This window comes from Natrix helvetica (assembly GCF_964273705.1).
Source record: "Natrix helvetica genome assembly, chromosome: 2".
Lineage (NCBI taxonomy): Eukaryota > Metazoa > Chordata > Lepidosauria > Squamata > Natricidae > Natrix > Natrix helvetica.
In genome coordinates this window covers 27,715,470-27,740,408 of record NC_138552.1, presented here as the reverse complement: position 1 = coordinate 27,740,408, position 24,939 = coordinate 27,715,470, and the positions used below count along the sequence as shown (strand labels likewise).

The following is a 24,939-nucleotide window of genomic DNA, read 5'->3' as shown; positions in this document are numbered from 1 at the left end:
TAGGAAATTTAACCTTAGTTCTAGGTTGCTTCTCTCCTTGATTAGTTTCTATCGATTGTTTCTTGTCTTACCTTCTGGTGTTTTGGAAAATAGATTGAACCCCTTTTATTTGTGGGAGCCTCTGAAATATTAGCACACTGCTATCATGTCACCCCTACTCCTTCTTTTCATTAGATTTGACGTACCCAATTCTTGCAACTGTTCTTCATATGTTTTAGCCTCCATCCCTCTAACTATCTTTGTTGTTCTTTTAGTGAACAATCATTTACTGTAATGGAATGTGAAATTGGTCTTGGGAGATGGAGCAATGAGATGCTGTCTAGGGAATTGTCAAATAAGAGGGAGCGTAGCCCTCTGTAGCATAATGGGCATAGAAAAAAGCTCAGGGGGATTCTACCTAAGTTATCAGATTGTAAAGCTGATACCGTGTTTCCCAGAAAATATGACAGGTTCTTATTTTCTTTTTTACTTACAAAATATGGCCTTGGGCTTATTATAGGGGAAGGCTTATTGTTTTGGGGTTGCCGGGCGGCTGCTTCCTTGTGAACTGGCTCCCGAAGAGCCGGGCACAACCTCAGGGGCGAAGCAACCATGAGGAGACCAAGCTCATGAACAACCGCCCAGCAAACCCCCTCTCCAGCCAAGCAGAGCACCATTCACTGACTAGGGGGTATCCCTAAGGCGCCAAGCCACGTGGCACTCTGCCCGCTCCCCAGCTCCCGCCGCTTGGCACATTCGGGATACTCCCTAGATCAGTGCAAGGAGCTCTGCCCGGCTGGAGAAGGGGGTTGCGCGAGCGCCTGTTCCGCCCCCAGCAGGCATGCCTCCTAGCCTCAATGTCCAGCTCTCCCTGCAACAGCTGCCACCGCCAGGCTCCGAGCATAACGTCTTCTCCGGTTCCAAACTCCCAAACTCGGCTGCCGAGTCTTCCAGCAGCGGCCAGGCTAGGAGTGTGCTCTGTGGCTGTGGGCTGGCTGCTGGAAGACTCTCTGTCCAGAAGACTCACTTACAGAGAGTTCCAGCAGCCAGCCAACAACCATAGAACACACTCCTAGAGCAGCCGCTGCTGGAAGACTCGGCAGCCGAGTTTGGGTGTTTTGTAACCGGAGAAGACGTTTTCATTTTTCTTATCTCATGTCTTTAACTTCTCAATTTCTTACTCCTTCTCTGTACTTGGCGTGAAATTGCTTATTCTTAAAAAAAAAGAAGTAGCACAATGGGTATGTGTACTTGCTAATTCACAAATAAATCTCTCAATGTCTTACAATCTTTAGTATCAGAAAAACGAGAAGGGAAGATGGGACACAATTGGAAAAAAAAACATAATGTAAATAAAAAGACAACATTTAGAAGCACTACCTTCCATAGTATGCGCAATTAGCCTTAAAATCATACCTTTGGGGGAAGTCCATTCTGTGGTATTTTTTATCCTATCCCAAGATCTCTTGTTTGCACTTTTCTCCAACTTATCATAATATTCTATAATATAACCGTTTATTTCAGAATCTGTTGAATCCCATTTCAAAACCAGTTCCTCTTTAAAAACAGAAGCCTTCAGACGAGTAATTCTTTGTCGTTCTACAAGAATAATTGCCAAAGTTTACTAGGTAGAGTAAATGACAGCAATTAAAGCAATGATTCTCAACTGGCAAGGCATGGCAGTAGTAAGTCCTCGACTTAGGACCACAATTGAGCCCAACATTTCTGTTGCTAAGTGAAACACTTGCTAAGTGAATTTTGCCCCATTTTACACCCTTCCTTGCCACAGTTGTTAAGTGAATCACTGCAGTTGTTAAGGTAGTAACATAGTTCCTTAAGTGAATCTGGCTTCCCCACTGATTTTGCTGGTCAGAAGGTCACAAAAGGTGATCCCATGACTCCCAGACAGTGTAACCGTCATAAATATGAGTCAGTTGCTAAGTGTCTGAATTTTGATCACATGACCATGGGGATGTTGCAACGGTTATAAGTGTGAAAAATGGTAATAACTCACTTTTTTTCAGTGCCGTTGTAACTTTGAATGGTCACTAAATGAATTGTTGTAAGCTGAGGAATACCTGTACCTGTATCCCGGGACATGTATATTTGCCTTCATTCATAAATCAATTGAGCATCATGTGACACTTCAGGTAGGAACAAAGATTTAAAGGTTGGGTTTCAAGATATATATCAGGGGTGTCCAAACTTGGGAACTTTAAGACTTGTGGACTTCAACTCCCAGAATTCCCCAGCCAGCTGGGGAATTCTGGGAGTTGAAGTCCACAAGTCTTAAAGTTCCCAAGTTTGGACACCCCTGATATATATATATTGGGGGGGGGGGGGAGAAATGTCATTTGAAGTATGAATAATCACTTACAACTAGCAGATACAATACTGATATACAGACAAGAAGAAAAAAATGGGTCAAAAGAAAAGCAGTGGGACAAGATTGGCAATAAGATTCTCATCCAGAAGGAGGATTTACACTGACAAAATATTTACAGACATTAGAGAGTGTCCTTTCTCAGGAAAACTACATTAATCTTTACCACAGATTGTTTACACATTCACTTCAAACTGATACTGCACATCAAATTTAAATAGTTATACTGTGTTTCATGACTTGGAAACAAAACTTTTGCTCCCTCCCTCCTTCCTTACTTTTTTCTAGTGCAGTGTTACTCGTGTCCACAGAAACATTTATGTGCAATTCAAGACAACTTTTCACATGCTAAATGTTATCCTATAGCGAATTATGTGACCAAAGAAATCAAATCCTATATTGTATTCTTTAACTAAGTCTTAGCGCTTTCTACAAAGAGTCTGAATAAGTCTCTTACATCTATAATTTCCCTGAGATAATTGCATTTCTATGGGATTGGCATAGAAGGCCTGGTAAATAAATAAGTACATGCATATATTTTATTTTACTATTTTATTTTTGACTTCTTGACTCCTGGAGACTGCCTTCTGCAGTTTTCCTAGGAAGCTTTTTCAGAAATGGTTTGTCATTCTCTGATAAGAATCCGTATATTTAGCAACTAACTCCCTCTCTTTCTCTCTTTCTCTTTCTCTCCCTGTCTCTCTATCTCTGTCTGTCTCTCTCTTTCTCTATCTCTCTCTATCTCCGTCTCTGTCTCTTTGTCTCCCTCTCTCTCTCTCTCTCTCTCTCCCAGATGCACTGCAACAAAGCACCAGTGGCATATAAGGAGTAATGATGTATGCAGTATTTTAAAAGCCCTTTCTTAGTCTGTGTATATGTGTGTTGTGTACATTTGCATAAACATACCTATTGTTTCTTCATGTTTTGATGGAATTCTGATAGTAGCTTCAGGAGAATCTCCAGCACTGTTATGAGCAGTAAAACTGATATTGTAGGTGTCCTCTGTCAGATTGAGAATGATAGGCTCATTCTGATTGTATTTTTCTTCAAAAGTACTGTTGATGCATTCTGCAGTGTATTTTACTGTATAGCCAGTTATTATTCCTGAACATGGGAATTCTTTACATTCCTGGTCAGTACGTAGTAGCAATTAAGAAGAATAAATAATTAAAAACGTATAGGACTGGACTCCTAAAAATGACATGCATGAATAATGCACACAATAGTAAAGGAGGCACTTGAAAAGTATTCACATGTTAGGTGCAGAGTTATAGTTATTCATAGTTCCAGGTAATTTTGTACCATACAAATCTGCAAGTAATTAAAGCACATTTAAACATTTTAAAAAACCAGCACCGTTAAAACCTAAATAGTTAAACAGCATAAATTAAAAGGCAAACGTTTGGGTTTTTTATCCCTCCAGTATGGTTAGGAAGTCCATTTAGATCCCAAGCTTACAATTTGTTTCCAATTGGAAACCGCTTCTGGGTTTTATGCTCGAAAAAAAAAATGAAACTTTAATTTTAGGTTTTGATTAATTTGCTGTTATGGAAATGTAAAACAAACAGTTGAAGTTGAAACATTTTCTGTAGTCTACTGCACTGGAAAAAAAAATCAGTTCAGTGTTTCTGTTTTTCTGTCCCAAAAAGATGTACTTTCTGTGAAGAATGATTTCCAGAGGTTGGGGTATGAACTTAGTAGTGTAGGTTGAAGGCTTATCTTTTCAGACGTTTTACCAGTATATAAGGAACAAAAAGGGAAGGGCCAGTGTGTAGCAGAGTCTAATGTGTGACTAATTGAGTGGTGTAAAAGGGAAAGCTTTGGTTTTATTAGTCATGATGCCTGCAGCTGGTCCAATGAAAAACTGTACAAAAGAGATGGTTTGCATCCATCCAAGAAAGGAACTGAGTTACTTGGCATTAAATTCACAGATTTTCTGGATAAACATTTAAACTGAACAGCGGGGACAGAGAATTAATTGATACAGAACATTTCTGTCCCCAGCAATCTAAAACTCAGTGCATGTAACATAGATGTTTGTGCAGGTAAGATTATCACTCCTGCTGTCGAGCAAAACCAAGCATTTAATAGTGAGTGCCATACCATGTACATGAATCATACAAGTGGCAAGAAAATAGGGGCAGTCAGGCATAACACAGGTTATGTAGACAGTAAACACAGGATCAATCAAAATGGACTCAAATGTCTATGCACCAATGCACAGAGTATGAGGAATAAACAGGGTGAATTAGAAATTCAAGCAAATGAGGGCAGATACGATATTGTTGCCATTACAGAAACTTGGTGGGATGAAACCCACAAATGGAACATACAACTAGAAGGGTTTAAATTATTTAAAAGAAATAGACCAAATAAAAGAGGAGGTGGAGTTGCACTATATATAATAAATAACTACATCTGTACAGAAATAGAGCACAACAATGATGAGAACTATCTTGAATGCATTTGGGTCAATATTAAAGGTTGGTGGGGGAATGACATTGCCATAGGTCTATATTACAGTCCACCCAACCAAGCAGAGGAAGTAGATGAACTTTTTGCTAGCCAGCTAACCAAGGTATGTATGAAGCATACCACAATAGTGTTTTCCCGAAAATAAGACAGGGTCTTATTTTCTTTTCCCCCCCCCTTTAATAAGCTCTTGGCCTCATTTTTGGGGAGGTCTTATTATTTTTGAGGTGCAGGAGGCAGTGAGCATGGTCACCTCATGGCTGCTGCTGTGTTGCAATATTTTTGGGGAGGGCTTACTTTTGGAGGAGACATTATTTTAGTGCATGCACTCAAAAGCCCGTTTGGGCTTATTATCTGGGGAGGTCTTATTTTCAGGGAAACAGGGTAGTAATGGGAGATTTTAACTACACTGACATCAACTGGGAAACAAACTCTGCACCAAGTGGAAGATCCAACAGGTTCCTAACGAACCTAGCAGTCAACTTTGTTTCCCAAAGGGTAGAGAAGGGAACAAGGAGATCAGCCATATTGGACTTAATTCTCACTGACAGAGAAGAAATGATAGAAGGGGTTGAAGCCACAGGAACCCTGGGGCAAGTGACCATGCAATATTGGAATTCAACATTATGCAAACACAAGTAGTAGAACAAAGTGAAACTAGAGTCTTGGACTTTAAGAGAGCTAATTTCAATAAACTTAGAGAGAGCTTGGGAAGAATTCCATGGATGAGAATCCTCAAGGGGAAAACAACTCAAGAAGCTTGGGAAATTTTGAAAAATGAGATTACAAAAGCCCAGTCTAGCACAATATCAATGAAGAAGAAAAATAACAGCTCCCAAAAGAAACCAGCATGGCTGCATAAAGAACACTCTGACAAATTGAAAGACAAAATAGATAAGTATAAAAAGTGTAAAGAGGGAAACATAACTAAGGCAGAATATCAGCAAATCGCCCGAGCCTGTAAAGATGAAGTAAGGAAAGCTAAGGCTCACAATGAAGAAAGGCTTGCCACAAAAGTAAAAAATAAAAAAAGCTTTTTCCAACATGTTAAAAACAAGAAAAAAGTTAAGGAAACAATTGGTCCATTGCTGGGAGAAAGTGGCAAGAAGGTGACAAGCAACAGGGAGAAAGCAGAACTATTTAACTCATTTTTTGCATCTGTCTTTACACAAAGGGATAAAACAGTCCAACCTATCAAAAACAGCACCACAAAAATCAGATTAGGAACACAAGTTGAAATAGGAAAAAAAATGGTAAGCAAGTACCTGTCTATCCTAGATGAGTTCAAATCACCAGGACCAGATGGATTACACCCCAGGGTTCTAAAGGAACTGGCAAATGAGATCTCAGGACCACTAAACTATATCTTTCAGAGATCCTGGAGCACCGGGGAACTGCCAGAGGACTGGAAAAGAGCTGATGTGGTTCCCATCTTCAAAAAAGGGGGAAAAAATAGATCCAGGAAACTATAGACCTATCAGCCTGACCTCAATACGAGGAAAGATTCTGGAAAAGTTAATCAAGCAACAAATTAGCAAACACGTAAACAAAGTAATAGCCAAAAACTAACATGGGTTTGTCAAAAACAGATCATGCCAGACTAATCTTATTGCATTTTTTGTCAAAGTGACAAAATTAATGGGCCAGAGGAATGCCGTCAATATTGGACTTCAGTAAGGCATTTGATAAGGTAGACCATAACCTACTACTAGATAAAGTAGAAGAATGTGGGTTAGACAGCATCACCACCAGATGGATTCGTAACTGGCTGACCAACCGCACTCAATGTGCAGTCCTCAATGGAAGTGCATCTACATGGAGAGAAGTATGCAGTGGAGTAGCCCAAGGCTCTGTTTTAGGCCCAGTACTCTTCAACATCTTCATCAATGTCTTGGAGGAGAGGATAAATGGGGAACTCATCAAATTTGCAGATGACACCAAGCTAGCAGGAATAGCCAACACTCCAGAAGACAAGCTTAAGATACAGAAGGATCTTGACAAACTTGAAAATTGGGCACTATCTAATAAAATGAAATTAAATGGTGAAAAGAGTAAGGTTCTACATTTAGGCAAGAAAAATGAAATGCACAGGTACAGTATAGGTGGTAATGTCAGGCCTGCAAATATATTCCTCTTTAGGATCTTTGGCCTGCCACACTTTCTATTATTTTCCTATGCTGTTGCATTTGTGTAGTATTTGGGGAAGGGGAATAGAACGGAGTAGAATTGTGGAATGTGTTGTTGTCATTCTTTTCTAGAAGCCAAGGTCATCTTTTGTCTCCGCACCTTGACATCTGACCGGAAGCAGCTGGGTGGAGATGCCAGCGTGGAAGAAGAAGATTGGGCCATGAGATGGATTTATGGGAGTGGGCATAAGATTATGAACTTTCAACTGGATGGAATTCCAGGAAGAAAATCAGAGTTGAATTTTCACAGATGTGCTAAGATGTCTGACTTATTAAATTGGAACTTTAAGGAACGTTTTACCTTTGATTCTGATTTAATTCTGCATGATACTTGGAACGCTGACAGATACCTTGCTCAATAGTAGTAACTGTGAGAGGGATCTTGGAGTCCTAGTGGACAACCATTTAAATATGAGCCAGCAGTGTGCAGCAGCTTCCAGAAAAGCCAACACAGTTCTAGGCTTCATAAACAGAGGGATAGGATCAAGATCACGTGAAGTGTTAATATCATTTTATAATGCCCTAGTAAGGCCACACTTGGAATACTGCATTCAGTTTTGGTCGCCACGATCAGAAAAGATGTGGAGACTCTAGAAAGACTGAAGAGAAGAGCAACAAAGATGATTAGGGGACTGGAGACTAAAACATATGAAGAACGGTTGCAGGAACTGGGTATGTCTAGTTTAATGAAAAGAAGGACTAGGGGAGACATGATAGCAGTGTTCCAATATCTCAGGGGTTGCCACAAAGAAGAGGGAGTCAAACTATTCTCCAAGGCACCTGAGGGTAGAACAAGAAGCAATGGGTGGAAACTAATCAAGGAGAGAAGCAACTTAGAACTGAGGAGAAATTTCCTGACAGTTAGAACAATTAATCAGTGGAACAGTTTGCCTCCAGAAGTTGTGAATGCCCCAACACTGGAAGTCTTTAAGAAGATGTTGGATAGCCATATGTCTGAAATAGTATAGGGTTTCCTGCCTAGGCAGGGGGTTGGACTAGAAGACCTCTATGGTCCCTTCCCACTCTGCTATTGTATTCTTGTATTCTTGTATTCTTTTCCTTCTTTATCTTTATACTCTTTTCCATTTCTCCTTTCCCTTTATTTTCTGATTTTTGTTTCCTTGTATTTTATAATAAACCCCAAGTTAAAAAAAATTAAAAACCTTCCTTTGGAAGAATTATGCAAAGTACCAGAATCATAGGAATCAACATCATCATCAACTTGAACAGGTTTTCCAATGAGGCCCATTTGTATCTGCATCACTACATACAACCACATCTTTACCAGCTTCCAGGACTAGTAGCTACTAGCTGTATATTCTCATCAGCAGTTGAAGAAAAGCTACATAATCTCTAAAACATTAATCAGTGGAGGTTCTTTTTAAACTTTTTTTTATTTAAACAAAATATTATCTTAGTCTTTTTAGCCTAAGCCATGATACTGTGAATATCACCATTTCATTTTAAGAAACCACAATAACCAGGATTTCTCAGCTTTTGATAAACCTTGAAAACCATCGATATGTTCCTTATCTTTCCTGTTTCTCATTTTTAAAACAGCTGTACGCTTCTATGAGAAATGAATCCCCTCTTAGATAATTCTTCTCAATTCTTTCCTTCTTGATTCTTAAAATAAACCAATAACTTGTTGAAAAGAATTTAGAATAAGAAATTTACATTCATTCCTTTTCCAAAGTCAATGGATATGAATTATGCTTCACTGGGGAAGTTAATCCAAGCAAGGAGATAAAGTAGATTTTGACTTTAAAGTTTCTACATATATAGTTTTTAAGACTCTACTGAGAAATAAACCAGTATGTTCATAAAAAAGAAATTGGAATCTTTAAATGTCTTGATATTTTTTACCTTCCACAAAAGTTGCACATTTCTGCTTCCATTAGGACAAGTTTCAATTACTCTCCATAAGTCTACTTTCAAAGGAGCTGTTAAAAACAAATGAAACCGAATTGTAAAATATGAAAAGAAGTGATTCCTTCTGATACCTTGGATAGGTATCGTTTCCTTTTGTAAGTTAAGTAATGGTTAGTCTTCTCTAACAGCAAATAGACATTGCACTTAACAAGAACACAATAGCACTCCATTTTTGTTATCTTTCCCAGGGAGGCAATTTCAGATGTATTCTAGTAACTGGATATGTCAGACCATCATGACTGAATAACTGGAAATACTTAATCCAAATAAAAGAGATGTTAGCCCTTCAAGGTTATGACAAGGTGACACCAGAAAAAATACTAGTACTCTTGAAAATTAATGGTGTCTCTCTTTTACTTCCTTTCATACCAGAAAGAATCAAGACAAAGCTACTTTATGTCTATTTTTCATGTCCTGTCCCCCTTCCCCCACCTGGCATCCTGAGCCCATATTCTTTTAATGGCCTCTGTGCATTTTCTCCAAGGTCACTTCTGTGCCCCTCTGCTATTTAAGAAAGAACTACATCTCACCTGCCAAACAAATAGCTCTAAAGGGAGTCAGCTGGGAAGAAGTGCTCTTGGGAGAATCAGATGACCATAGATTCCAGTACATTACCCCACAGTTCCATTTTTTGCTGCAATATATACTTACAAAAAACAAGACCCATCTGTAGTGTGTCTGTGTGTGTGTGTGTGTGTGTGTGTGTGTGTGTGTGTGTGTGTTTGCCTGGCTTCTGCGGCTTGGCGCCTTCGAAATGTCCATGAATGGCGCTGTGCCCGGCTGGAAATGGGTTTTTTGAGTGGCTGTTCGTGAGTGTGGTCGCTTCCTGACTGTGTGCTGCGTTGCCGCAACAGCACAACACAGCCGTTTGCCCTTGAGGCTGTGCCCGGCTCTTTGGGAGCCCGCTTGCAAGAGAGCAGCTGCCCTGCAACCCCCCTCTCCAGCTGGGCACAGCGCCGCTCACCAATTTAGTGGCACTTTCGGGATACCGCTAGGTTGGTGAGCGGTGGTCTGCCTGGCCATAGGTGGGGGGTTGCCCAGGGGGGTTATTTGTGGGGGAGGGCTTATATTTTTGCCCACCAGAAAACTGTGGCATGGCTTTATTATCAGGACATGTCATATTTTCGGGAAAACATGGTATACATACACACAATACACATATTTTTCGGAGTATAAGACGCACTCCCCCCCAAAAAAGAGGGGGGAAATTTGAGTGTGACTTATACACCAAATGTAGCCCTGCACACCCATCGGCCCCCACCATTTGGCCATTTTTGGCCTCCGCACATCGCATTTTAGACCTGTTCCAGGCTGCAGGAATTGCCACAGGCATCCATGCCTCACTTTTTTGGCCTCTCCATCTCGTGATATTGGCCTCTCTTCCTTGTGTTTTCAGCCTCCAAATGCTCCATTCTGCATGGCGCATTTTTGGGCAGTTCCAGGCAGCAGGGATTGCTACCGATCCCCCCCTTCCTGGAACCGCCAAAAAACAGTGAAGGCTGTGTGTATTTGTGTGTATGTGTGTATTCTTCAGCTAAGACCCAACTAGGCTGAGTTCACTGTATATATGTACAATATATGTGCCATTATTTGTGCAGGTGTTTAAATAGTTTATAGTTTATTTATCTATTTATTGAAAAATTTATATAGCCATCAGTCTTCTAATCAACTTTGCATGGCTCCCAAGGAAAAGTTAAATCAATATATCTAACCATATTAAAACTATAAAACCAATGTTAAAATGTTAAACAGCAACAAAGACCCCAGCTTCGAATCAAACATCTAATCTGTAATTATCCAATCTTATCCCAGCATTTGAGGAAAAAAATGGGTCTTCACAGCTTTACGGAAGGCTAGGCGTCTGCCAAACATCCAGGGAAAGAATAGTCCATAGGGAAGAGGCAGTCATGGAAAAGGTGTACTGCCCAGCTCCCAACAAATATCAATATTTAGGGGAAGGGACTAGGTGCATGCCCACACTCTCTGACTTGATAGCACAGGTAGACCTGCTCTTTTGCCATATAAGGCTTTAAAGGTGATGACTAACACTTTGACCTGCATCTGGAAAGAAACTGGAAACCAATGCAGTTCACACAACTTAGGTTTTTACATGGGCAACCTAGGGGTCTGCATTACTATGCATGCTGCTCCACTCTAGAGTAGTCAAAGTTTCTGGGTGATCTTTGAGGGCAACCTTATCCAGAGCGCATTAGGGTAATCCAAATAGGAGGTGACCAAGATATGACTGATAGTTCTTTAACCTTTATTATTTATTATTTCCTGGGCTCCAAGATCACCACAGATGGGGGCTGCAACCAAGAAATTAAAAGCTCCTGGGGAGGAAAGTTATGGCAAATCTAGACAGCACACTAAAAAGCAGAGACATCACCCTGCCAACAAAAGTGTGTATAGTCAAGGCTATGGTTTTCCCAGTTGCAATGTATGGCTGTGAAGGTTGGACCATAAAAAAGACTGAGCGCCAAAGAATTGAGGTCTTTGAACTATGGTGCTGGAGAAGACTCCTGCGAGTCTCTTGGACTACAAGGCGATCAAACGGGTCAGTCCTAGAGGAGATCAACCCTGACTGCTCTTTAGAAGGCCAGATCCTGAAGATGAAACTCAAATACTTTGTCCACCTAATGAGAAGGAAGGAATCACTGGAGAAGTGCCTAATGCTGGGAAAGATTGAGGGCAAAAGAAGAATGGGACGACAGAGAATGAGATAGCTGGATGGAGTCACTGAAGCAATAGGCTTGAGCTTAAATGAACCCCAGAGGATGATAGAAGACAGGAAGGCCTGGAGGAACATTGTCCATGGGGTCGCGATGGGTCGGGCACGACTTCGCAACTAACAAAAACAACAACAATACTGTAGGCTACTTCAGCTGACTGCTAGCTGCAGTTCAGCAGTTGAAATCTCTCCGGCTCAAGGTTGACTCAGCCTTCCATCCTTCCAAGTTGGGTAAAATGAGGATCCAGATTGTTTGAGGCAATATGCTGACTCTGTATACTGCTTAGAGAGGGCTGTAAATGCTATGAAGTGGTATATAAATCTAAGTGCTATTGCTATTAACCATGACTAGAGATGTTTAAATCTGCAAATGAAATCACTATGCCAAACTTAGCTCTGTTTTTCTTACCTTGTTCTTCTGTTCTCTTTGTTACTTTGTTGCTCCAATCACTCCAGTGACTGGACTTAGCAGTCCTACACCGAGCAGCCACTGTATAATTTGTAAAATTCCACAGGCCAGTGAGATTTAAAGATTTATTCCTTTCAAATTCTTTAATCTGGACACTGGCATAGGCCTAAAAATAAATAGAATTATTTCAATTATCATGGCAAAAGCTTATACCGAACTACTACTGTATAATTTGTAAAATGCCACAGGTCAGTGAGAGTTAAAGTTTGATTTCTTAAATCTTCTTTCAACTGGATGTGGATAGATGCCTAACAATAAACAAAAATGTTGTTTTGATAACAACATGATAAAAAGAATAAACACAAAATTGTAACTAAAGGTTGTCATACATCCTGATTTCCCTAGACACAGCTTTTCTTTTTCAGCTGATGAAAACTCAGCCCGGTTGGGAATGGAAAATAGTGTCTTTATTTATATAAGACAAGCTTTTACTTCACTAATTAGGAGTGAGCTGTGATGGAGAAGTGGGGGTGGGTTTCTTATCCTGAATGATAAGATCTGTAGCTCTTCCTTGTCATTTGTCACATTATACAAACATTACTGACAGATTTGCCTGAGGACAGGTTTATGTTGCAGGCATAAACACTTTTGAGTTGTACAATCAACATCCAGGCTTGGGTAGCCTCTGGTAATTATTCAAATTAATGTTAGAATTTATTTTCAAACTCTACTCCAAATTCCCCAAACTATTTTTTCCTATTTCCAGTTACTCCAATTACTTTTATTTTATAACATTTAGCACAAATATTTCATTCTTATTTTCTGCTTTACCCACATTTTAACCATCCTCTCCATATCATTAATTAATTCTAAAATTACTTGCATTCATTTTCAATCATTCCTGCATTTACTGAACTAACCTTCTTCCAACACTCATTCCCCCAATCACCAATGGAATGGAGGACTGACATATTAAAGGATGAAAGTGCAAAGTTTCATTGTTTAGATGGCTAAAGAGAAAACAAGGAGATCAGCGCTCTATAATTTTATCTTCACCAATGTGGAAGAATTGGTTGTAAAGGTTAAAAACTGTGCAAAGAAATGACTACATTATTTGGGGATTCAGCATGCAACAGAGAAATTGGGGCACAGTCACACATCCACAATAGATTTCACTAGAGTTGACACAGCATACAAAGCTTGTAAGTAAATAAAGATCAAGCAAGCAATAACTTTCACAGGAGAGTGCATTTCAAAAATAAAAGAGAAGAAGAGGACAATCACCAGCAAGTTGGACGGACTCAATTATAGCAACAGTGGGTGCGCTATCAGAGGAGCAGAAAGAGCAGGCTGGAGTCAGATCATACAAGAAAAAAAAAATCTATGTATGCGGTTGTTAAGAGTGAACAGCAACTTAATGGCACCATATCATAGCAATATGCAGGATCCCATAAATAAATATTCAGGAACAAAACACAGGACGATTGAAAATTACATATTGGATATACAACAGTATACCAATGGGGGTGGGGGGATGACTGCAATTTAGGAAATACCAATAAAAGAGAAGATTTGTAGCTCATGTTTGAAATGAAGGGTGCTTGGTGCTTACTGAGGTTGGTTGTTTTCTTGCAGGTGAATATAAGCATTGATGATGTTACCTAGTTTGGGTAATGAAACAACTGCAAGAAAACAAGCAAACTCGGAGAGCACCAAGGACCCTTCCTCAGGAGATAGTTGTGAATACACAGAAATATTTTGATTGACTTAAAGTTAAAAGGGGTGTTACAGAAAATGAAAAATGGTTGAAATCATCAAGAAGAGTCAGAAAATAATTATTACCTGCAGAAAGAAAATTAGGAAGCCTAAAGCTGGGGCGTCAAACTCAAGGCCCGCAGGCCGGATCCAGCCCGTGGGGTGCTTAAATCTGGCCCCTGAGGCCGGCCTGGAAAGATCAAAGGACCAGCCCGTGTTGCCTCTGCCAGCCAAAAATGGACAGCACGGAGGCCCTGAGAGGCCCCTACTACAGGGGTGGATTCCAGCAGTCACTACTTCCGGTTTGTTTGTAGGTGCGCCACATGCGCGTGTATGTGCAGTGCAATAAAAATTGCTCTACGCATGTGCAGAAGCAAAAAACAAGATGGTGCCAGCCGGAGAACCAGGTCGGGAGTGTGGCAGGCCTGGGTCGCTGCTATTTCAGTGACCCAGGCCGCCAAACCACTACTGGTTCGGCCGAACCAGTCCGAACCAGTAGGAATCCACCACTGCCCTGCATGGTCCATTTCCAGCCTCCCAATGCTCCAACAGCACTCTACCAACCAAAAATGGGCCTTGTATTCTGGACTGATCAGACTACACTCAGAAGACTGGGTCTGGTTCTAGGCACTACATTTTACGTTAGACACTATCGAACTGTAACATGCCCAGGAGAGAGTAACCATAATGAGAATCAGTTGGAGGCAATGGATATAGTCCTTGGGGAAGAGGAAACTGCAAGCAGACATGGTAGCCGTTTTCAAGTGTTTCAAGCAATATCATGCAGGTGACATAGCAGAATTATTCCAAGAAACAGGATAATAAAAAACAGATTTAAATTACAAGGAAGTAGATTTCAGGGTAAAATTTCCTAAAAGTATTTGAAAAGAGGCTGGATAGCCATTTCATAAGGATGGCCTAATAGTGGATTCCTGCACTGGATAGAGAGGTGGACTATATAATTTCCAAGGTGGTTCCTAGTTTCTAGTTTCTAGCTTACTACCATAAGTCTATTATCACATCACAAATGCTAAATACTGAATGTCTCCTCATCTAATATTTGAAGGGAGTTGATCTTCATTCAAAGTCATCCAGAGGGGAGAAAAAGAGAAATAGGAATATATTCATCATTTATTTATTATTTATTATTCATATTTATAGACCGCCCCCTCTCCCGAAAGGGACTCATGATTTATATGTGTCAGATATTATGATGCAAAATGATGCAAATATACTCTTTACCTCATATAGCTTGGTCGGGAAACCACTATCTTTATTCTCACTTGGTGATATAAATTAAAATACCTGGGAGCCTCATTTTCAATGCCATCATCTAAAGAACTACTTACTCTATTTTTAATTGATTTGATAAAACGTATATCAATTGAAATTTATCTTACGGAAATATATTTTGTTGTGGCTTGGTACCAAATCTCGCAAATAAAAAGATCATAACTTGGTTCTTTCTGGTTTCTTCTCAGGTCAACTCTTAGCATTTCCTTCATCTCTTCTACTTTCACTATTTCTGGAGGACCAGGTTTGACTAGAATTGAGAAATGAGTGATAAACTTTCAGAGGTTAACGTACAATTTAACTATAGTCAGCAACAGAAAACATCCTGATTTAGGGTGAAACGACTAGACGAGAAGCCCAGGTAGGTAGCAATCATTCCTAAGAACTATACAAAGTGACCAAATTCACCTAGTACAAACCTGTATCAACTAAGGACTGCCATATTTTTATCTTTGTTCTGCCTAGTATTCCAGATATCCATAGAGAAATGTCATTCAAATCCATAGTTAAATCCTACTCAGTTTTAGAAATCATCTGGGTGCACAGATATCCAGGAATGAATGTTCATACTTCATCCCAATAGCAACTAGAGAATGCAATGAAATAAAAATTGGCACGACTGTGGATGGAATGTTGCAATATAAACCCTGTCACATTTGAATGGGCCAGTGGTGCCCATATCAAAGAGACAGATCTTGCATCACAGATCTGATGCAGTTCCTTTTGTAGGAACTGTTGCATCAACTCCTTCATTTCATAATTGCAGCAACAACAAACTCAACTCCTTCTATGGAGACAAAAAATACATTTAACATATTTTGAACATCACATCTGTACTCACTAAATTACAAACTTAACTAAAGCACAACAACTTCGAATATAAAATAATAAGATTGGAAAGTCTTCTAGTGCTACCGCCGCCCAAAACAGTAGATCCTATACCATTCTGGGCAAATGGCTGTCCAGTCTCTGCTTGAAAACCTCCAGTCATGGATCTGCCCCAACTTCCAGAGGCAAGCCACTCCACTGATCGTTGTCACTGTCAGGAAATTTCTCCTTAGTTGTATCTAGGTTGGATCTCTCTTTAATAATCTACCACCCATTACTTCCTGTCCTGCCCTCAGGTACTTTGGACAATAAATTAATCTTCTCTTCTCTGTGAGAACCTATCAAGTACTGGAAGATTGCTATTGTATCATCCCTAATCCTTCTCTTTGTTAGACTAGATCTAGTCTAACTTCCTTCACCATATGGTTTAGCCTCAAGAGTTGAATTACAGGAGGCTAATCTATTTTCATAATTAAGAGGTACCATGACACAGACACGCTAATTCAGAGCACACACTTTTATATTTTTGGAGGGACCTAATAATATGATAAATACATGGTCTAAGATAACTTTTGATGGGTTTACAAAAAAGGTCCGTGTGTGCAATATTGGTGTTCCTAGGTTCACCAGTGTTACATCTCTGTTGTGTGAACTCCATTGGCCATGGGTACAATTTAAGGTGTCCGGTTATCATCTTTAAAGCTCAACTGGCATGGTACCAAATTACTTGTGGGACTGCCTCTCCCTGAGAGTATCCCTCCATCTTTTCAGATTGGATTGGGTAGGCACACTTTCCCTTATATCTTGCCATCATGGGGAACCTTGGAATCATGTTTTTTTTTCTGTGGATGTACTACCTTATGGAAACCCATGTTGATTTGAAAACCTCTCCCAACATTTTAGCTTTTCACATCAAGTCCTCACTTTTTTATCCATATGCTGAGATAGAATGAGAATATCTGGAACATCCCCAAGGGACGTTTGTGATGCTGTGTTTTGTTCTTATGGTTTCTGATTTTATAATTATTGGTTTTGTTATTAAGAGTTACCAAAGTTCTGTTTAAGAAGAGGGGACATAAAAATATTTTATATGAATGAGTAAATCTAATAAAGGAGAATATTTGCAGTCAGGGTTGAAATGAGCGTTCTCTGACCTTAACTGTTTTTCTTGAAGATATTTCATTATCCAAAAAAAGATAACATCAGCAGTGCTAGTAAGGAGTGGGGTTTACTCTCAATTTATATTCTAGTGGCTTGCCCTGTCAGTGTTGGGTCAATGTTTGTGGGAGTGGTCTTGGGGGTTCTTTTTTGGCTATTGGCTTGCTTGGTAGCTTTGTTTGGGAAATTGTTTATTTGTTGATTGTTGGTCTGATGTTAAACTTGGAGTTAACCTTGGCTGTTGATTGCTGGTGGGGAAGTATTTTGGTCTTTCTAGAAGCCGGGCACTCTGACAAATGAACCATCTATAGACATAAACAAACATACTGTGCAAAAGAGACAAACAACAAGCCAAAAGGGGAACTAAAAAACCAAAATACTTCCCCCACCAGCAATCAACATCCAGATGAGCATAGATTAACTCCAAGATTAATATCAGTCCAACAAAAATACCCCGATCAAGGAACGTCCAAACACACTAACAGTAAACAGCTCAAGAAAGAACACCCAAGACCACCCCTATCAATACTAACAGAGTAAGCCACTGGAATATAAACTGACAGCAAGTCCCACTCAACACTAGGATTGATGATGTTACCTAATTTGAGTAACGAAATGACTACAAGAAAACAAACTCAGAGAGCACTGAGGATCCGTCATAAATACATTTTTTATTAAGTCAAGAGTTGACTTACCTAAATCTTTTGCAAGTTGGCGAGTCAAATTGAATGCTTCTTCTCCAAAGAGTTGTACTTGTGTAACATAACTAAAAGATGGAATATCCTTTGCTATACATGAACCATTTTCCATTTTACCGCTTTTTGCTCTGTCTGTGTTATTGATTAAATATCTAAAGAAAAGTAGATTGTTATATTAAAAAATATGAATTTAAAAAGTCAAAGGTCAAGAATTTTACCATGAACCAATCAGAGCTTTTCAGACCTGACACAATTTAGGAAAAAATTAGGCCTTTCATTTACAGATGTGACAAAACCCCATTTTGCCTGGAATTTCTCTCCTCTGGCATTTTATTTCCTAAGAGGTAAATAAGATTCCACCAATATTTCCATGTAAAGAGTGGAAGGTTCTTGTCATCTGAATTTTTTCTAACAGAAGCAAACCAGGGGTGATATTAGACTGGTTCAGGCAAGCCGGTAGAGACGATTTGAATTGGTTCGCCAAACTGGTAAAAAATAACCCTGTTTGGCCCCGCCCAAGCCTGCCCATTCACCGGCTTGTCCAGTCGCCATTCACCCCTTCCGGCCACTCGCTCGCCCCTTCCGGCTGCTTACCCCACCCATCCACCCTCACCCTACATATATTGCCTTTGCCACGCGGCCCAGCTAATCACCTTGCCAGTTGCCTCACCCATTCAGCTCACCAAAGGTAAGGAATGCTTGCCACCCATTCTCCCTTCACCTTGGGTCAGGGGCCGGGGTCCAGGGATGCGTCATTCCCCGGAGCCACTGCCCGCTCACCCCAGAGCTACTCCCTATGCCGACTGAGTCAGGGAATGCACCATTCCCCGGCACCAGCCTTGCCTCGGAGCAAACACCCACTCACTGCGCACCTCAGCCAGGTCGAGGAATGCACCATTCCACGGCTCCGGCCTTGTCCCCGCTTTCCACCCACCTCACTCATCTACCTTTGTGCCTTGGGGTGGGACACGGCAAGGCTCAACTGCCTTTCATGCTGAGAAGCCTCCAGTGGTTGCTTTCGGCTGCCTTCTGCGATACCATCCCTCCGGCTGCTGCCATTCTCCTGGCTGGGTCTAGCCAAGAGCAGCACCGGCAAGCAATGGGGTGCATGTCCGCAGCGACAGCCATGCTCCGGTCACACATGCATAACCAATGCCTGCCAGTGCCACTCATGGCCAGAACCGGTCAGGAGAATGGCAGCAGCCGGAGGGACGGCATAGCACAGGAGCTGCTCAGAAGACAGTGTTTAAGGTACATCCTGGGAGGGAGGGAGGACCATAAAGGGACAGAGCAGCTCTGCTGTGAATGGAGGGAGAAAGGTTTGGCTTCTCTCTGCCGCAATATTCAATGTGGCTGCTTCTCTCTTCTTTTTTGGGCTCATACACACAGAGCACACATGAGAAGGAGGCGAGAAGTAGCCAGGTTAAATGCTAGAAGACTTGGCCGGCCGAACCTTTCTGTCGATTCTGTGGGCCTGGCTTGGTGGGTTACCGTGAGTGATGTAAAGTTGGCCATGCCCACTCAGTCACATGATCCACCGCCACCAAGCAATGCCCACAGAACCGATAGGGGGGGAAATTGAATTTCACCACTGAAGCAAATCTCTATTATATAGAGATTACATACATATATATACACATACATACATACATACATACATACATACATACATACATACATACATACATATATATATATATATATATATATTCGTAGATTTTCACGGGTGTAGGTATGCCGGTTTTGTCGTATTCGGGTCTTTTCCCGTGTAAGGTTGAGATTGTCTTTGCAACGCTTCGGCAGGATCTCACCTGCCATCTTCTTTTTTGAGCCCACGCTTGAAGATGGCAGGTGAGATCCTGCCGAAACGTTGCAAAGACAATCTCAACCTTACACGGGAAAAGACCCGAATACAACAAAACCAGCATATATATATATATATATATATATATATATATATATATATATATATATATATATATATATATATATATATATATATATATATATATATATATATACATACATACATACATACATACATACATACATACATACATACATACATATATATATATATATTTGTTTTCGTAGATTTTCACGGGTGTAGCCATCAAACGAACACCACCCACCACCCAAGCCGTTACAATACAAAACAACAATGCACACACAGCCAGCACCAATCTACCAATCATGATACAACCACACAACCAATCATTCCACTTACTGAAAAAAAGCCAGCACCCCACCCCCTCCCACCAAGATTTACAGAAAGACGGCAGCTCCGATCCCATTTTAAGCCCAAGCCTGAAGATGGCAAGTGAGATCTTGCCGAAACGTTGCCAAGACAATCTCAATCCTACACGGGATAAGACCCGAATACAACAAAACCAGCATATATAAAGCCCATCCAGAAGAAGTCTACATTCAGTCCAGCCCAAAGTCTGGGAAAAGAATCAGGTCTCCAAGGCAAAGTTAATGGACAGCAGCTTTTCAGATCTTCACATCTCTGGGAAGATGTGTTCCATAAAGCAGCATCTCTGACAGAAGAAGCACCTCCTGAGTCTCATCAGATGACATTTTTTCATGCAGGGGTGTCAAGCTGGAGGTCCGGGGGCTGGATCCGGCCCACAGGGCTCTTAGATCTGGCCCACAGGACTGGCCTGGAAAAACCAAAGGACCAGCCCACAGTGCTTCTGCCAGAGAAAACTGGCTCCCAAAGTCCATTTTTGGCTGTCACTGCCTCCTGCAACCCTCTGCCAGTGAAAACGGAAAACTCTGTTTTCTCTGGAAGTGGGTTGCAGGAGGCTGTGGCAGCCAAAAACAGAGCTTTAGAGCCTGTTTTCACTGGCAAAGCACTTGGGCTGCCACAGGCGCTCCCAATAGGAGTTATGTCGAGCTGGCCATGCCCACCCCGGCCACGCCCACTCTGCCTCCCCCCCCCAAGGTCAAACACAACCCTAATGAAGCCCTCAATGAAATCGAGTTTGACACCCCTAGTTGAATGATCATCAAATGAATAATCTCTACACTGTATAGATGATGGGCATTAATTGATTCCACTCCATGATCACCATCCAATTGCCACTTACATGACACGGCAGTTTGTTTTATCGGGTATTTGTCTTCCAGAAGTCCAGCTACAATTAAGACTCTCATTGTAATTATAAATGCAAGAAATGTTTTGAGGTTTCTGTAGCAAAGCTGTAATTAAATGGAACAAAAGAAAAGCTGTCATCAGGCATTATTTAATTGCTTTATGGTCGTCTAAATACTAAAAGCACAAATATTTCCCTGAGTAATTTTCTTATCTTCAAATAATAACCTGTGAGGTATGTTGAGCTAGAGAAAAGAGGGACCCAAAGCTATTCAGTCAGTTTCTATGACTGAGGAGAAACTCTTCAGTTCTAGTCTTTAACCATTACTTCACAATAGCTCCTTTCATTTCTAAGGGGAGAGCTGTTTTAAATAAATATGACTAGCTTTTACATTATACTGTAACTCCTACTATAATCCCACTGTTTTTATTAGAAAATAATATTGCTTCCAAGTCTATCAGCTTTGAATTTTCTTTGGATATCAAGATTTATCTGTATTCTGCTAAAGAGGATAAATGACATACAGTACAAAGGATACGCACACAAAAACATTTTTCACTGTGCCAATGAAAATCCTCCTTCTGCCCCAATTAGCTCCAAGAAATAGATTCCAAATATCAAAAATATTCTTAGTCTTTACCAGGGATTCAATTAAATAATACTGCTTAAGGCACTCCTTGTTTAGCAACCTTAATCGGGACCTGCAACTCAGTTGGTAGATGATGAGGTCCTTAAATGGAAAATCACATGACACCCAACTAGGCTTTCCTTTCTCCCTTCCCCCTCCTTTCAAATGTTCACTTGGGTACTGGGATAATTAGAGGGGAATTAATGCATGCATGTATATTCATTTCAGAGGAAGGGCTTACAAAAAAAAAATAAGCAGGCACACAACAAGAAATACACATCCAAAGGAATGCACTAGTGCCGGCTGTTGCCTACTGCATGTTCCCAAGTCACTTATAAGGCAGACAAAGCCCATGGTGTGAAACCAATAGTCTTATCAATTACAGGTACAGCTGGGGCTAACTAAGGTTACAGAGGTTTTTTTTATATCAAGTTTTTATTTTATTTTATTTTATATTGTTTACACATATAACTGCATGAATGGTGTGATACCTGAGTGTCATACATTTCAATAGAAACAGACATGTTTATTATTGGTATTATTGGTATTTATTATCATTATTATTACACATAGCTATTACATTTCATTTTAATTCTTTCATATTATTTACCCATATCTTTTACTATCACCCTTCAGTTCTAAACCTTCCTCTTACTCTTTCATATATCTTAATATATTGATATACATATATTTCCCCTTTTATTTCTATCTCTATTTTAACTTTCCCCCCCTCCTATCACTATTATTTCCAAAGACGTGGTAATGATATTCCTTTTCTGTTTCCCATCTTCCATCTGTTTTGTTATTCATATTTCCATTATTTACATCTGTTTATATTAAAATCCCATCCTTTCTTTTTTTTTCCTTTCATGATTCAATATCTCAATATACACTTCTGGTACCAATAACAATCATTTAAAGCATTTTAAATATATCTATTTCATTTTTTTCTAATATCATCATTTCAATTAAAGCTTGATTCTTATTCATACATCTATTTATGTTCTTTCCATTCCTCCAGTCTATATAATTCTACTATTAATACACAGGTTTACATTACCGTATATTCATTCATTTATCTAATCACCTTTTGTTTAATTCTAACAGCTGGGGCTAACTAAGGTTACAGAGTTGAGCTTGTTAATCTGCAGTTGGAAATTTTTGGGGAAGTGCTGGGTTTTAAAGAACAACTCAGGAAACCATCAGTGTTTAAGCAATCTCTCCACTCTGCAAGTGAGCATGGGAGAAAAAGACCACAGCAGGCACAGGACAACATACACTGAGTGACTGTAGTGGTGAACCTGTGACTGAGAGTCACACTGCTAAGGCCTTGGTTGTGAATTTATTATTTTAGCTATTGTATAGTGTAGCACTATTGTAGCTTTGCATATTTGGTACACAAGGCCTATGCGATGACTACCTATACAGGTAGTCTTTGATTTACAACCAGTTGGTTAATGGCAAAACTGCCTATTTGGGAGAGTGATCTTGCACTTATGACCACTGCCATATAAACAGTAGAAAAAGTTGGGTCTGCTCATGTGGTGCCTCGACTTATGACCACAATGATTTATGACTGGAATTCCAGTCACAACTGTGGTCGTACGTCGAGGACTACCTGGGTTGTTAGCCTCCATCACTATTAGAAAGATATACCACCAACTTTTATATTAGTAATAATAGCCTTTATTGTCACCGCACATCATGTATACAATGAAATTAGTTGTATATATTGGTTGTAAATATTACCTGATCCTAACAGTTCTAAAAATTAAATATCACCAAATGTAATCATTTCTCCAAATTTATTTAGCATTGCAACCCAAGGGTAAGAAAAATATAAAAGATTCAATTTACCAGTTAAGCAGAATTTGCAAAGTATTGTCAAGTTCCAAAGCACAAAAAGGAATGCTTTAATGTGGCTCATTTTGCAAAGGCTGGACATTCTGTAATAAAATGTAAGGTTTTCTTGTTAGATTCTTTTGCACAAAATGCTAGTAGTTCTCTGCCTATTGAATTCGTAACACCCAAGCATTTATAACACTCACACAAAACATAAGATAGGATTCTACATACATACAATACACCACAATTGTTCTAATCCCCTCCTGCCAATTTCTTATTTGTAAATTGGAATTAAGTCTCCTGTAATATTTACTACAAACAGTAGAATCTCTGGTCGCAACCATAATTCGTTCCATAAATTTGGTTGGACCCGATTTGGTCGTGACCCGAAGTTTGGCACTTACAAAAAAAGTGGCACAGAATGGGAAAATCAGCAGCAGCCATGTTTGATCAAATATGTGTTCATGACCAGATTCAAAATATTTGTACATTTTGGTCAGAACCCGATTTAGTCATGTTCAGAAGCATTTGTACCAGAGGTACTACTGTACAGTATTTTATTAAGTATGATCAAATAGTAGAATGAAAATCAAATAGTTTAATACACAGAATTATCTTAATTGAATTTCATGGCAAATGGGAGGGAGCAATAAACATCGTGCCTCACTTTCCTGCAAGATAATAATTTGTTACTAATACCATCTATTTCAAGGCCAGGATCTGAAAAAGAGCTCTGATTATGAATTGATCTTCTTCTTCACAGGAATGCAACCTGCTTCCTATGGTCTTTTAGAACATTTAAAGCATTTATTTAAAGCATTTGTGCATTTACTGCATTCAGTTTTGGTCGCCATGATGTAGAAAAGATGTGGAGACTCTAGAAAGAGTGCAGAGAAGAGCAGCAAAGATGATTAGGGGACTGGAGACTAAAACATATGAAGAACGGTTGCAGAAACTGGGTATGTCTAGTTTAATGAAAAGAAGGACTAGGGAAAGCATGATAGCAGTGTTCCAATAACTCAGGGGTTTCCACAAAGAAGAGGGAGTCAAACTATTCTCCAAGGCACCTGAGGGCAGGACAAGAAGCAATGGGTAGAAACTGATCAAGGAGAGAAGCAACTTAGAACTGGAGAGAAACTTCCTGACAGAACAATTAATCAGTAGAACAGCTTGCCCCCAGAAGTTGTGAATGTCCCAACACTGGAAGTTTTTAAGAAGAGATTGAACAACCATTTGTCTGAAGTGGTGTAGGGTTTCCTGCCTAGGCAGGGGGTTGGACTAGAAGACCTCCAAGGTCCCTTCCAACTCTTCTCTTCTCTTCTAAAGATGTATTAATGTATAGGTGAGTCATTAGGTAACATTAGATTTATATATGTGTTTGTGTGTGTGTGTGTGTGTGTGTGTGTGTGAGTGAGTTGTATTTGTGCTGATAAATAAATAAAGGGAGACTAGTATAGATCCATTTCAAGCTATTTAGCTCTCATCAGCTAGCCATACCCTTACTGGGATTTGGGCATACCAAGGGTTGTAACACAAATATATAT

General features: G+C 40.0%; 1 protein-coding gene across 1 annotated transcript in view; it reads right to left on the bottom strand.

The window, feature by feature from the left end:
* Positions 1-24,939, bottom strand: part of IL31RA (interleukin 31 receptor A) — a 50,580-nt gene that overhangs the window by 17,251 nt on the left and 8,390 nt on the right. The window contains exons 2-9 of the mRNA XM_081941280.1: positions 23,408-23,496; positions 20,917-21,028; positions 17,822-17,976; positions 15,248-15,390; positions 12,093-12,258; positions 8,887-8,963; positions 3,269-3,491; positions 1,396-1,578 (exon numbers count right to left, since the gene is read on the bottom strand). Of these exons, the coding sequence (XP_081797406.1) occupies positions 1,396-1,578; positions 3,269-3,491; positions 8,887-8,963; positions 12,093-12,258; positions 15,248-15,390; positions 17,822-17,976; positions 20,917-21,028; positions 23,408-23,495 (1,147 nt within the window). The 5' untranslated portion in view covers position 23,496. The remainder of the gene's footprint in view (positions 1-1,395; positions 1,579-3,268; positions 3,492-8,886; positions 8,964-12,092; positions 12,259-15,247; positions 15,391-17,821; positions 17,977-20,916; positions 21,029-23,407; positions 23,497-24,939) is intronic.